This window comes from Lissotriton vulgaris, chromosome 3_1 (genome assembly GCF_964263255.1).
Source record: "Lissotriton vulgaris chromosome 3_1, aLisVul1.2, whole genome shotgun sequence".
In the NCBI taxonomy this organism is placed as follows: domain Eukaryota; kingdom Metazoa; phylum Chordata; class Amphibia; order Caudata; family Salamandridae; genus Lissotriton; species Lissotriton vulgaris.
Window position 1 is genome coordinate 491,854,141 of NC_141689.1, and position 14,444 is coordinate 491,868,584.

At 42.2% G+C, this 14,444-nt stretch overlaps 1 protein-coding gene across 3 annotated transcripts in view; it reads left to right on the forward strand.

Moving 5' to 3' along the window:
• MTX3 (metaxin 3) overlaps positions 1–14,444 on the forward strand; it is a 212,767-nt gene that overhangs the window by 139,008 nt on the left and 59,315 nt on the right. For all 3 annotated transcript variants that reach the window (XM_086960729.1, XM_086960730.1, XM_086960731.1), the window contains exons 5-7: positions 11,669–11,851; positions 11,966–12,042; positions 13,505–13,662. In XM_086960729.1, the coding sequence (XP_086816855.1) occupies positions 11,669–11,851; positions 11,966–12,042; positions 13,505–13,662 (418 nt within the window). The remainder of the gene's footprint in view (positions 1–11,668; positions 11,852–11,965; positions 12,043–13,504; positions 13,663–14,444) is intronic.

Sequence of the window (14,444 nt, forward strand, 5' to 3'; positions counted from 1 at the left end):
CCTCCTTCTGCCAGTTTGAAGCAGTCTCTCATGGCGTCCCGCCATGTTTTCCCACACATCATAGCCTTTGCTTAACTTTGTATTAATGATATCTGTCTGTATCTCCTCGTGCAGCATACTTCCTGTATTGATTTTTGGTTGAGGAACATGTGTCAAGAATAAATGCTTGACCTAGTTTAGGTGTGATTTTCACAACAAAGCAATGGTTTAATACTGTTGCAAATCTCTCTCAGTCCATGACCTTAACTTTCCCTGGCCTATTTGATTGCAGTTGTTTCATCATTTTTGATGTTAGCCTTTATCTCAGCCAGACCTTGATCAGCGAGTTTTGGGAACCGGATCCGGTCCGAATGCAGACTTTCAGAATGGATTTGGGAGGGCCCGGCATGAACCTTTACATGACAGTCTACAACCACTCAAATGTTCTTTGCACCCTCCTTGCTTTCACAATGGTTATTTACTGGTATTTGAAAAAATATTCAGCACCTCTGAAGATTCAGTCTTGAGTATAATTTGTGTGGTTCAATTGAAAGTTAAAATAGTTAATGCTCAGTGTTTACATCTCCTATCCTCAACATGTTGTACTCTATATTTTAGATTCAACAATCCTCAAACCCAAAGTGTAGTTTTAAGATTGAGAGAAGTGATTTCTCTGAGGGTGCCTTAGGTACTAAGTTGAAATCGTACTCAATTTAGGTAGTCTGCTCACGTCTTTGGATCTTCTGACTGAAACAAATGACAAGTCATACAACTATAACAGAACCATATACAATCCGCTTTATCATTTTATGTATCTCTCCCACCACGAAGCTATCGCTGTATGACGGGATCGTTGGCGAGCAAAAAAGGAGAGTTTTTCACGCCGAAGATTTCACCTCTACTGCCCTCTACCATACTGGATTGCCAGGAATCTGAGGAAGGACCCTATGGCGTTGCCTATAGTCCTTCGCAGCTTCATATTTAAAGCCGGGACTCGGATGAGAAAGACTTTCAAGAGGTCCAAGAGCATTTCTCTTTTAAAGATCGGCTGTTCAAAGGCCAGAAGAGATATGAGTCATTTCATCAGGCTTACCATTATGATGATGAAGAGGAAGTGGATACATCTGTTCGGGAAGAGGCTCTGTCAGTGCCCTTCTCTTTGATATCAGACTTAAGACACATGATTGACCGCTATTACCGTCGCTTTCCGGAAGATAATGCTCCAGCCTCTTCCACTGGCTCTGCTACTGTCTCTCAACCTGTGAAAGAACCACCCCTAGTTCAGCCACCTCCTCCACCTCAACGGACCGATGTCCAAAAGATTATTACAATTCTGGATGATTTGAATGATTCCGATCATGACGATCAAGAGGAGGAAGGAGAAATTCCTCAAGATGACCTGGTTGGGGATGAATGGGACCAATGTATTGTTCCAACTTCCCCGGTGTCACCATTGCCTCAAGCAAGCTCTTCACCAGAGGACATGGCCAGTTTTCACGATCTGATTGAAAAAGTGGCTAAGAGATTCCAACTTACTATGCCAGTTAAGGAAAGCAAATGTTTTCTTTACGACTTCAAAGAGTCGTCTAGGATGTCTGTAATTATTCAACATATCTGGGATGAAGGAATCCAACTGATGAAGAATCCAGCTTCAGTTCCAGCATCTATACCCAAGCTGGATAAGAAGTATCACTCTACAGAAACGGCTCCAGCATGTCTTATTGGTCACCCTCGACCGGAGTCGGTTGTGACTCAAGCAGCGCCGAAGCGCTCCAAGAACCCAATGGCAACATGCATGGCACCCCCTGATAAGGAGGGCAAGAGAATGGACGGCATAGGTAAACGCTTTGCAGTCATGGCAGCAGCATCAATCAAAGCGGCTAACGCGATGGCACTTCTGAGCCGGCTTAATAGACAGATGTGGTCTGACATCGCACCACTCCTGTCGCATCTTCCGGATGATAAGAAAGAAGAGGCGAATACCATTCTGCAGGATGGAGCCAGGGCAGCGTCTGAGTCCATAGACGTAGCAATGGATATAGCGTCTATAGCTTTCCGCCAGATGGCTGGGGCGGTAGCCCTATGGAGACAAGGATGGCTCAAGGCCACATCCTTTAGACCTGAGGTTCAGTCTAAAATCTTGGACATGCCATTTGATGGCGAAAGCCTTTTCGGTAAGCATATTGATGAGGCGTTGCAGGGGATAAAAGCAGACACTGACACTGCTAGATCCTTGGGATCATTGCAGCAAGGCTGTTATCAGTCATTTCGCGGCAGAGGATCTAGAGTACATTTTCAACAACGTTCCTCTTACCAATCTAATCGGTACCAACCATACAATCAGCAGGGATACCGTCAGTACTCCTCCAACCAGCAGTATCGGTCCTCGAATACTTCTTTCCAACAACAAGGAAGGAGAAAATCTGCTGCCAGAGGAAAGCAAGACTCTGGCCACAGACAGTGATGTTCTGCAGGCGCCTCCAACACCGTTTCAGATCAACCAGTTCCACTACCTCTCTCAGTTTCTTCCGCATTGGCAGTCCATAACATCGGACAGAGGGGTATTAGACCTCATTACACAGGGTCACACCCTGGAATTCTCACAAAAACCTCCAAATCGTCCACCTGTCTGCAGAGTTCAACAACATCTAGCAGCTCTCAAAGCAGAGATCTTATCACGCATACTGAAAGGACCGATAGAGGAAGTCCCATCAGACCAGCAGGGAACAGGTTTTTATTCACATTTCTTCCTAATAAGGAAAAGGCAATCTTTAAAATGGAGGCGGGTACTGGACCTCAGAGATCTGAACAAATACATAAAGAAAATTTCATTCCGCATGCTGTTCTTACAGGAAATTCTTCTACTGCTTCGCAAGGGAGACTAAATGGTCTCTCTAGACCTATTGGATGAATACTTCCACATTCCGATCCACAAAAAACACAAAAAGTATCTTCGATTCATGGTGGCGGGGCACCATTACCAGTTCAAAGTTTTGCCTTTCGGCCTGAAGTCTGCCCGCAGAGTATTCACAAAATGCATGGCTCCAATAGCAGCACATCTAAGGCAGCAAGGTCTCCAAGTTTTCCCTTATTTGGACGACTGGTTGATAAAAGGCCAATCGTACCAAGCAACACAAGAATCTCTACGGATTTGCATGGATCTCTTTCGAAGATTAGGCCTTCGGATAAACAGAGAAAAATCATTTTTTCTTCCGACACGTTCTCTACAATTCCTAGGAGCAATCTTAAAAACTCCGAAAGTAAAAGCGTACCCATCAGAGGAACAAGTAACAAAAATCCTGAATCTGACTGCATCTCTGTCATCAAAAAAGATCACTTCCATCAGGATATTCAAGTCATTACTGGGAAAGATGTCCTCCTGTATCCCATTGATTCCTAACTGCCGTTTGCAGATGAGACCACTGCAAGAAGCCCTGGACAAGCAATGGGTTCAAGCCCTGGGTTCCTTCGACGACAAGCTAGTCATAACCTGTCAGATCAAACGAGCAATGTCATGGTGGGGTATCAGGAGCAACCTGACAAAGGGCCTGTTATTCGAACCACAATTGCCAAATTACGTCATGACATCAGACGCTTCATTACGAGGTTGGGGAGCACATCTGCAAGACCTAGAGATTCAGGGCCTTTGGTCTCCCCAAGAGGCAAAACTTCACATCAATCACTTGGAATTGAAAGCTGTTTTCCTGGGCCTTCAGGCCTTTCTTCCCAGAATCCAAAGTTCATCGGTCTTAGTGCGGACAGACAGCTCTACAACAATGTTTTACCTTCGTTAGCAGGGTGGCACAAGATCAAAGCCCCTATTGACACAAGCACAAAAAATATGGACTTTGCTTCTGCGTCACAACATAACTCTGCAAGTGGAGCATCTTCCAGGGATAGAAAACACAAAAGCGGATCTGTTAAGCAGGTCATCCGACATGTGCCACGAGTGGGAACTATGTCAAGTCCAACTGAATCGGATTTTCAACTTGTGGGGCAAGCCAAGTTTGGACCTGTTTGCAACTCAGAGCAACAAACAGTGCAGGCATTATGCCAGCAGGTTCCCTCAGCAGGGTTTGAGAGGGAATGCTCTTCATCTCTGATGGACAGGTATGTTTGCTTATGCCTTCCCTCCCTTTCCCCTAATTCTGAGATATTGAGAAAGATGAGATCGGAACCTTGCCAAATAATTCTAATAGCCCCAGCCTGGCCGAGGCAGTTTTGGTATACAGAACTTCTCCAACTGTCGGTGGAACCAAGGATACAGTTCCCAATAACCAGGGATTTGATTTCCATGAACAGAGGCCAAGTACTTCATCCACAATTGACCTCTCTAAAATTGTTGGCTTGGAACCTTTTAAGCACGAATTCCAGTCATTAGATATCCCTCCGGAATGTCGTGAAATATTGAAAAGTTCCGCAGCGCTGTCTACCAACAAGACATATACTTCAAAATGGAAACGATTCTGTAATTGGTGCCTTACTCGTACAGTACATCCCTTCTCGTCTTCACCTGAGCAAATTCTTCCTTATTTGCTGCATTTAGCCAGATCAGGACTTGCGCATTCATCTATTAAAGTCCATCTAGCAGCAATATCCAGATACTGAAGATCTCCAGGACGCCCATCTCTGTGGTCCCACAGATTAATCAAGCAATTTTTAAAAGGGTTATTCAGAAAGTTTCCTCCAGTTAAGCGTCCTCCGCCGCCATGGCAGCTTAACACAGTCTTGTCACAACTCATGAAAGCTCCGTTTGAGCCAATCCACAAATCTGAACTGCAATTCCCGTCATGGAAAGTAGCATTACTCCTGGCACTCACATTAGCCAGGAGAGTCAGCGAAATACAAGCCTTTTCAATACAGGATCCCTTCATACAATTCAGACCAGAAAAGATGATGCTAAGAACTAATCCAAAATTTGTGCCTAAAATACCCTCTTCTTTCCATCTAAATGAACCGGTGATCCTGCCTACATATTTTAAAAATCCTTCTACATCAGCTGAAAAAGCTCTTCATATTTTGGACATTGGCCGATGTCTAAAGTTCTACATTGAAAAGACAAAATCCTTTCGCAAATTTGTTTGTTGCTTACTCAGGGCCCAGAAAAGGTCTGGCCCTTTCAAGATCCTCCATCTCTAGATGGATTGCATCCGCCATCGTCTTCTGTCAAGAGAAAGCAGGAAGACCTCTCGACAGGAGAGTCCGTGCTCACGATACACGGAAGATGGCAACGTCTTCTGCATTGCTCGCAGGAGTACCCCTTCCAGACACATGCAGAGCAGCAACCTGGTCGAATGTTCATACATTCACCAAACATTACTGTCTGGACACAGAATGGAAAGCAGATGCAGCAGTGAGACAAGCAGTTCTGCAACATCTTTTTAAATAAGGTACATGTTAATGAATTGTCTGCTGTTTTTTCTATATAATGTTGTTTTCTGCACAAATGGCTGTAATGACAAAGGTTAGTTGTTCGTACCTTTTAATTCTTAATTAGTTTTTTTTCCTAAAGGAGTATATGGCACATAGCCCAGAGAAAAAAGGGGGTCTAGCCTAGAAACGCTCTGACAACAAGGACTGCTATCTACTCTCATACAAGCATGTGAATCTATGAAAGATTGAATACTGGAGAAAGAACTAGTTACTTACCTGTACACTATGGTTCTCCAGTATTATCTTTCATAGATTCACATGCGCCCGCCCACCTCCTCGTTTCTGCTAGGTAGACCACCTTTTATCTCTGGTTTCCTGCATAGCTCACTCTTGGGCTGTTGGAAATCTGAGGTATGGTGGCCCTGCTGGGAATGGTGTTGGCTGGTGCTGGCAGCTTATTGGCTGTAGTTTGGGCCACATAATGAGGAGGAGAGGTTACCTATTGTTTCACTACTCTATGGCTTCCAGGCAGTTTTTTCTTCTACTGCTATGGTTATTATTTACCGGGAGACTCCCACCATGACGACGGGGAAGGTACAAACATGTGAATCTATGAAAGATACTACTGGAGAACCATAGTGTACAGGTAAGTAACTAGTTCTTTATGAGCTTGCAGGTTTCGTTAGTAGTTTAATAGAGAGTGTCTCCCCACGATATAGTAGTTACTTTGAAATTAGAGTGGCACTTTAATATTTGTCAGGGTATAGTTGGATTGTGTATTAACTTTGACTCACTGTGGCTATTCACCTCACAGGCTTGTGCACGATCTCTTCAGGGCCCAGGGTAATTTAAGGAAGTCCAAGGCTCATCAATAATCATAGCTCAGGCAGCCTGTATTTTATAGAGAGCGGTAGCATCAACCGCCATTGCATATGTGTTCATTAGTTTTCCTCTGATGTGTGCTGAACCCAAAAAACAATGTAAAGAGGGAAATTGCAATACAAATGAGCACAAAAGAATTCTAGTAATTTGATTCAGTGGAATGTACCTTGGTCGTGGATTGAAGTTGCCAGTGGCTGAGAGTTTTACACTGCTAGGGAGCATCTTCATGTCCTTTATAGCCTCTCCCTTCCTCACGATATCATGGTGCAAAGTCCAACTAAGAAATCTAACTGAAATTCAATGTATCTAAGCAGAAGACAACATTCAGATCGTGTATTACATTAAATTCAGAGAACTCAATATCTCCCTGGATTGTGATATCAGGTGTTGCCTCATCATGGGATATATTCTCAAAAACCTGATCTCTAAGCATAGGGTCTGTTAGGGCTTCAATGTCTGGAGAAGATGTTGGCTCAGGTCTGGACTCTTTTTCTTTCAAGCTCTCTTGGTCACGGCTTTATTGTCTCTCATTATTAAAACTTCTTTAAGATATCGATGACCAAATACCCAATTTAAAGATGGCGGTTATGGGCACCAAATATCAACAATTTCTCCTTCATTGAAATATGTTCCTGAGTCAGTCCACTGTTATGAGTGCCATTGTGAGCCCACACAACTGGTCCCAGTGATTGCACTTATAAAGGGGACTTTAATGAGCAGTACAGAACCAGCTTGTCCCCGTCGTGCCAGACCTCTCAAGCTCCACCCCTAGAGCTGTCCGCTATTTGATGCTGAATATCATAAGCAGCAGATTCCAATCCCCTGAAGATGAGCACACTGGCTTCCTGCCTGGTTCACTGACCGCATATATATGTTCTGGAGAGGGTTTCTTTTATTGAATTTTTGTATACATGTATGGGGTGGTAATTAAATAGTGTAAATGTAGCTGTGGACTACCAGAGTGCTGGATGTCAAGTATTAGATCTGTCAGCCTTAGGTGCTCATCCCCCAAACTTTTTGCCTACACCGTCCTATATTTTTTTTATTCGTTTTTCTGGCTTTAGGACTCTGTGCACTTTACCACTGCTTACCAATGCTAAAGTGCTTGTGCTCTCTCCCTAAAACATGGTAACATTGGTTTACACCTGATTGGCATATTTACATTTTCTAGTAAAGTGGTGTACCATATACCCAGGGCTGGCACATTAAATGCCACCAGTGGGCCTGCAGCACTTATTGTTCCATCCACTTAAGCAGACCCTTCAAACATTCCCCAGGTCTGCCATTGCAGCCTGAATGCAGTTTTAAATTGCCAGTTTGACTTGGCAAAATAACCCAGTTGCCAAGCCTTAAACTGCCCTTTTATTACATATAAGTTACCCTAAGTTAGCCCCTAGGAAGCCAAAAGGGCAGAGTCGATTGTAATTTAAAGGTTGGACTTGTGCTTTTAATTTTTACATGTCCTTGTATTGAAAAACTTCTAAATTTATTTTTCACTACCATGTGGCCTTCCTCTCCCATAGGATAACACGGGCTTGCCTTTTTACATTTAATAAGTGGCAACTTTTGTTTCGGAGCAAGTAGGAGATTCATGTGTGGTGTCTTACAAATTGTAATTTAAAACCCTCTTAAATGGTTGAGTCGAATTTTAAGTTGCAATTTTGAAAATGGCACTTTTAGAAGGTAGGTATTTTTTCCTGTCCTAGCTGTTTGGTGCCTACTGCCTGTTCTTGGGTCACATGACTGAGTGTAGTTGGCAGTTGGACTTTTATTTCTCCCAGACAACCACACAATAGAGGAATTAGGTGTGCCTGGATGGGCCATCACTGGCAGGATGGAGGTGGAGCTGGGCAAGGCCCCACTTACAAATTAATAGGCTCTTTCCTGCCTTCACACAAAGGACTTCACACCACTGCATTGTTCAGTCAGCCAGGTTTAAGCCAGGCAAGGGCAGGCGGGATACACTAAGCACTTTAAAGGGAATTCTCTAGAAACATCTACTTCTAAGAAGGTACCAGGTATAAAAATAGGACCCCGAGACCTACTCTTCAGTCCACTTTCTGGATTTGCAAAAGGACTCTCAGGGGGCTGTCTGCTGCTGTGGCCTACTGTGCTCTTCAAAAGAATGCTTCCCTGCCTGATGCTTGTCCTGATGCTTGAGCCATGCTCCACTTCTTGAACCCAGGACTACCAAAGTGATTCAGAGGGCTAGCTGGCTGGCGTCCTGATCAGAGCTTCAGGGACAGAAAAGGCTCAATTCATGTTGAACCCACACCTGGACCTGTGTGAGCCCATCCACCCCCTCCCCCAAGTGCTACCCCTCCAGTCCTGTACTGTTGGTGCTGCCGTTAAAGTTGCCCAGATAGCCAAAATCTAAAACTTGGGACCTACAAAATGTTTGTCTAAAAACTACTCTGAGAACAAAGAGGAGACCAGAACATCTCTGCTCATCTACCCACCCAAGGTGTGTCACTGGTTGGCCTGATTTTGTGGCAACTCCCGCTACGTTCTTCTCCACAGCAGCAAATCCTGTTCAGCAGTCCTTCGCAGAAGGGGTATCCAGCCTCATGGAGCCCTCGTCAGCTTCAACCTCAAGCCTCGTGGAGATTTTTGACTTTCACAAAAGAGACTAAGTTTAAATGTGGAAATCTTTACCACAATTTTGTCCAGCGACTCCCAGACTACATCTCATCCTCGAACACTGCCTGCAGTCTTGCCCTGCTGAACTTCTGTCTTCTCAGACACTTTTTCATGAAATTTCTTATAAGTCTGAAGGTAAGCGCCGACTCGGCCCAATCCACCGACTTTTATCCCGCCCACGCTCCATCATGGTCTTTATATTTTTCAACTTTGACTTGTTCATGCATGACTGGATGTCTGCAGTTGGCGTTTTGATCTTTTAGGCACTTGTTTTTCCTTAAACTTAAAAATTCCTAACTCCAGGTTCTACCGACTAGATTTTTGTTGTTTTTGTGTCAAATAATTTATTACATGCGACTCTTTTTCTAAATTGGTGTGGGATTTTTCTTGTGCTGTGTTTTCACTTTATTACTATTTGTGTGCTGAATAACTACTTTACACATTGTCTCCAAGTTAAGCCTGACTCTTTATGTGCCAAGCTACCAGAGTGTTAAGCACAGGTTAATTTAGTGACTTTTGTGGTAGTATGTAGGAGATTTGTATTGGTCTGCAGAATTTTGAATGATTGTTAGATTCATCATGCCTACACGATGTTCCATATAAAGGCCTGTGTATGTAGCCTATGTCGTCCAACATTGTTTACCATAATGTTACATAAACACTTTCATCCACCAATTTTAGATGCTGACAGAGTACAACGGAGAACGCATTATTCAATTATGGCCACCAAATCGCCGTACTCTGCTAAATATATGGTTGTTTTTTAATATCACTTATTCTATAGTTAACTGAAGGTTAAAACAAACAGACAAACACAGGATATTTTTCACGTTTATCAGACCATTCCTTCTTAGTTAACCGTTTTGTGCCATGTCATCCAAATATTCTTTTTGGTGATGTAAGCATCTGCCATCCCTTGTTAAAGCACAGTGCAAGGGCAGGTGGAATGTGTTGCACTTAGTGGTTAGGAGTGACATGGACTCCTAGAGGTTTGCAATTGCTGTCTCTGTTATTCACATTCCTTCATTTGATAACAACCTCTTCGAGAATGCTTATATAGGTGAGGTTCTGTATGCAGATCCACGCTATAATGGGTCACAGCATCCTTCTGTGACATGATGTGAACAGTTAGTAACGGTTTGTATTTGATGTAGAGGTTGTTGTGTTTTTTTAAAGCACTGCAAACGCCATCAAAAGTACTTCCTGCGTCTGATTTTCAGCACAATTTAAGTTGTATATACTGCAAGAGGGTGGAGGCAGAAAATAAGTGCTGCATAGACCTGGGTTCATTGGTTGCAGAGCGGAGAGGCCTGTAAAATAAAATAACAACTATGTTTAGCCATAGACGTCTTCTCAATGCTGAGAGATGCTTATTGGGGCAACTGTACAACGGGCTTTCTGTTTCTGGTTTCTATGGAGATTTTTACACGGTACAAATGCCTTAAACTTGACTTGCTTTCCCATCGGGAACCAAGTGAAATGTGGCCAAAGCTGGTGAGATGTGTTCCCAGAATGGGGAGTGAGTCAGGGTTCTGACCGCTGCATTATGGAGGTACTGCAGGTTTTTAGAAGGTAGGTCAGATCGTCAGGGTAAACTCCATTGGAGTAGTCCATTGTGGACATCGTCTTTAAAATAATTGTATAATTTCTGCCCATGTCCAGTTAGGGAAGAGTCACTTGATAGAGTTCAATTGTGGGCTACTGGCAAAGCCAATGATGTTGCATGATCAAATACAAACCCTTTTTGTTCAACCTGGCGAGACTCTTTGTCGGGTGGGCAAAGAGGTTACATTCCAGCCTGCGACCACAGTTGGGTTCTGTTTTGCTCATGTTCTTTTTAAACCGTGTTGACCAATCCATGTATGGAAGGCAAAAAAAAGAGAGCTTGCAGTGGCTTTAACCTGCTCATCTGCATGTAATTCAATAAACAAACAGATGACTGCAGGATATTTAACAAGTGCCATGAGTATATACTAGACCCGAGGGAGTCGGGATAGGGCCGTGTGCGCCTTCGCTGGTGATATTGGATGGCTCAAAACAGAAAGGTCACTAGGAGAAATGTTACACAATGTAGTCCTCGTCTCTCTATTGAGTTATGATATACATATTTAGCAATTGCTTAATGTTGCTGACAAAATGTTAATGGTATACAGAACTGAAGTGCTATATAACCAAAACTAGCTTAGAAATGAGAAAGTGTTCTAGAAAGTGTGCAAGCCATCCCCTTCCAATGGCCTGGTGAAATGCCAGCATGATTATGTACCTGGAACTGTTAACTGTTTGAGGGTTCACTTGCACACGAGAGATCCAGAGCCCTACTTCTCAACCACTCAAACAGTTACATGAATAGTCTAAAAGGGGTGGACGATTTGTGGACCGGGCAGAGACCGTGAGCAAGTCTAGGGGGTACCTCATGTGATCATTTTTTTTCTGAAGGGCTGTGAGGAACCTGACACCAAACAATCGAGCTAGTTGTATTGTGTGCCTAGATTTCAGGAGATACCAAGACATAGAGACTACAGGAATGGGTCCTAGACATAGTAACGTGGACTTGATTGACCTTAATTGAAAACATATTGTATTGGAGGAAATGTAAGGAGAGATCTTCCTCGCATTACTTCCCACTGATTTTTTGTGGCAATTTCTAACTGTATGAAAACTTTGAATTCCTGAGCATAGTTGAATGTACTGGAAGTGTGACACAGCTTTAGTGGTTACAAGCCTAACATTTATAATACCAATTTATTTTTCTGTTTTTTTACTCTGTGTTGGCCTTATGGGTACTATGACACAGCTTCACATGTTCTGGGTTGATGCCGAAAATTATAGCAGCATGACGCGGCCATGGTTTGCTTCTCGGATTCCGTTCCCACTAAGTTTGTATTTACCTGGGAAGATGTCCCGCCAAGCACTAAACCGACTTCTGCTGACGAGAGGTGAACCACCACTATTTAGAGTCAGCGACGTCGAGGCACAGGTATGTTGGGATCATTCATGCAGTCCAAAAGAAGTCTCATGCTAAACAAAAATATGCAGTGCCTATGTTTTACATTTGTTTCTTATTTTCAACCAAATGTTTATTTTTCACTAGATATATAAAGACGCTAAGGAGTGCTTGAATCTTCTTTCCCACAGATTGGGAAATTCTCAGTTTTTCTTTGGCAATACGTACGTATGAATTAAACCTATTGAAATACAATTTTCAAATACAATATGTATATGATAAAGTGCTGATTAACATTATTTTCCTGTTGCCTGAAATATAACCTCATTTTCTTTGGTGTGTATTTATAATCTTGATGATTGGTACAATTCTCTGGGGTAATGTCTGGGAATAAAAACACAATTTTTAGTGAATCAGAAATAAGACAGTTGCACATGCTACTCACAGTACTCACTCGGGTACTTTTAGAACTTAGGTGCCTTCCCATAACCATATTCAACTCAGTTTGTCTGACTCTTAAGATGTAGGACATTGGCATTTATATAATGCATGACATAGTTTTACTATTACTTTTTTTGTCATTCATACCAATTGCTGAAATTTGGGGAAGTGATGGCCAACGTTCACATCCTTATACCAATAACAGATTTCCAGTGCATGGACTCCTCTCACCTTTGAAGAGAAGGGTTCTATTGGAATACATTCTGGCAACCTGTAAATATTTTTAGTAGAACATGACTGTTAATATGCTTGTTTGTAAGAAACCAAGGTGACTTACTTTAAGTAATATAGAGAAGGTGCCTTGCAGGTTCTCCCGTGACAAAAGTGCCCATCATTCTGAGGGATCTCAATTACACTGATTCAGAGAATATTTAAGCCTCCTCACTTGATGGCATTTGAGTTTGTTTTTCTTCCCTTCAAAAGGAGATGCAAAGAATTACGGTGTCAAGTAACGTTGCCTTGTCTACAGTGTAGCTAAAAAATTCTGCTATTAGAAGCACATCTTCCTTTAATGAACCTGTTCTGACTGGGGTGTATTAAAGATTTAAGAAGCTGCTGTAATCTTTTTGCATAGATTTTGCAATCAGAGTGGAATAGGTAAATTTAACAATAGTTTGTTGACAAAATGGTATCTTTCTCATCCTTGAGAAGGGCTTTAATAGTTTCCTCACAAACTGAACCTGTTACTGCTCCCGAATCTGTTAATGATCAAGTAGCCATTTTAGTGGTTGAATGACATTAACACCCGGGGTACAGTAGATTCTGGGTGGATACACCTTTGGTCCCTGTGCTTTACTTCAATTGCATAGCGTTCTTGTTTTCCTACCACTTGATGACTTTTTTCTGGCAATAAAGTTGGAATTGGAAGTCCGTTTAGAAAGTCTAATCAGGATTTGTATGTGGCGTAGTTGTTATTTGAGTACAGGAGAAACTAACATTTGTAAAAAAAAGATTGTTTAAGACCCATATGTTTAAACAGTAGGAAATAGCGGTAACAGATTGGAGGTACAGACCCCTTTGCCAGGATATCCTATAAATAATGTTTAATGATTACTCAGTCGCCTTCTCTACAATTTAAGTGACTCCAATGTGAACAAAGAGATCCACCATTTTGTGCTAAACTGACAAGTCATGAATTTCTTGGTCTTGTCTGATCCTTAGACCTCTCCTTTCATGTGTCCTTAGACCAACTACACTTGATGCCTTTGTCTTTGGCTTCTTGGCCCCTCTGTATAAAGTGCACTTCCCGAAGGTCCAGCTACAGGAGCATTTGAAGCAGTTGTCCAATCTGTGTCGCTTCTGTGACGACATCCTTAGGAGCTACTTCTCACAGAGTGTTACAGGTAGGATGCACCTGTTGGTGATACCACATATTTCTTAAAACGAGGGCGTACATGGAGGGATCAGCAGTCTTTATATAATTACGTGGTAGGAGCGCATTTACTTTCGTAATTGCTTACTGAATGTCATTTTAACAGCACAGCAACAGGTTCTTAACAGCACTATTGTGATATCTGTTTTGCAGTTGATTCATCTTATCACTAGTATAGGACATTTGTTGCACTTTCAAAATCTATTATGTATTTCCCTTAAAATGTGTTATAATATACTTTTAAATTTTTATGCAATTTGTGTTTTGCTAATTAGAAAGATATACATGCAATTTATTGCATTGAGAGGTAGACTACCCTTTTTCTCACGTGCTGTAGAAATTTCCAAGCATGCATGGTATTGTTGTGATGTACACTTCAAGGCATGTCACACTTTGTCCTTTATTAAACTAAGATTCGGTTTCTCTACATTTAATGTTTAAGTCAAGTGGATACCTAATTGGTAAACGAAATCCTGTTTCTCTAAACATTCTTTTTATTTGTTTTTTATAACAAATAAAAAGTTTTTAAAAAACAGAAAGACAAGGCAATGCAGGTATTTCCAGCAATGTCAATAGAATGGCACCCAATCTGACTTGGCCTGTGACCGAGTCTCCTACCTAGTGCTGTGTGTCTTCTACTCGCGGGACGATCTTGTCTACCTTCTTGTCTTCAAGTAATTTTAGGTTACTATCTGTGTGGTTCAAAACGTGATGTTAATTCCTGTAGAGTTTTTAAAGAAATCCTGAGAGAAC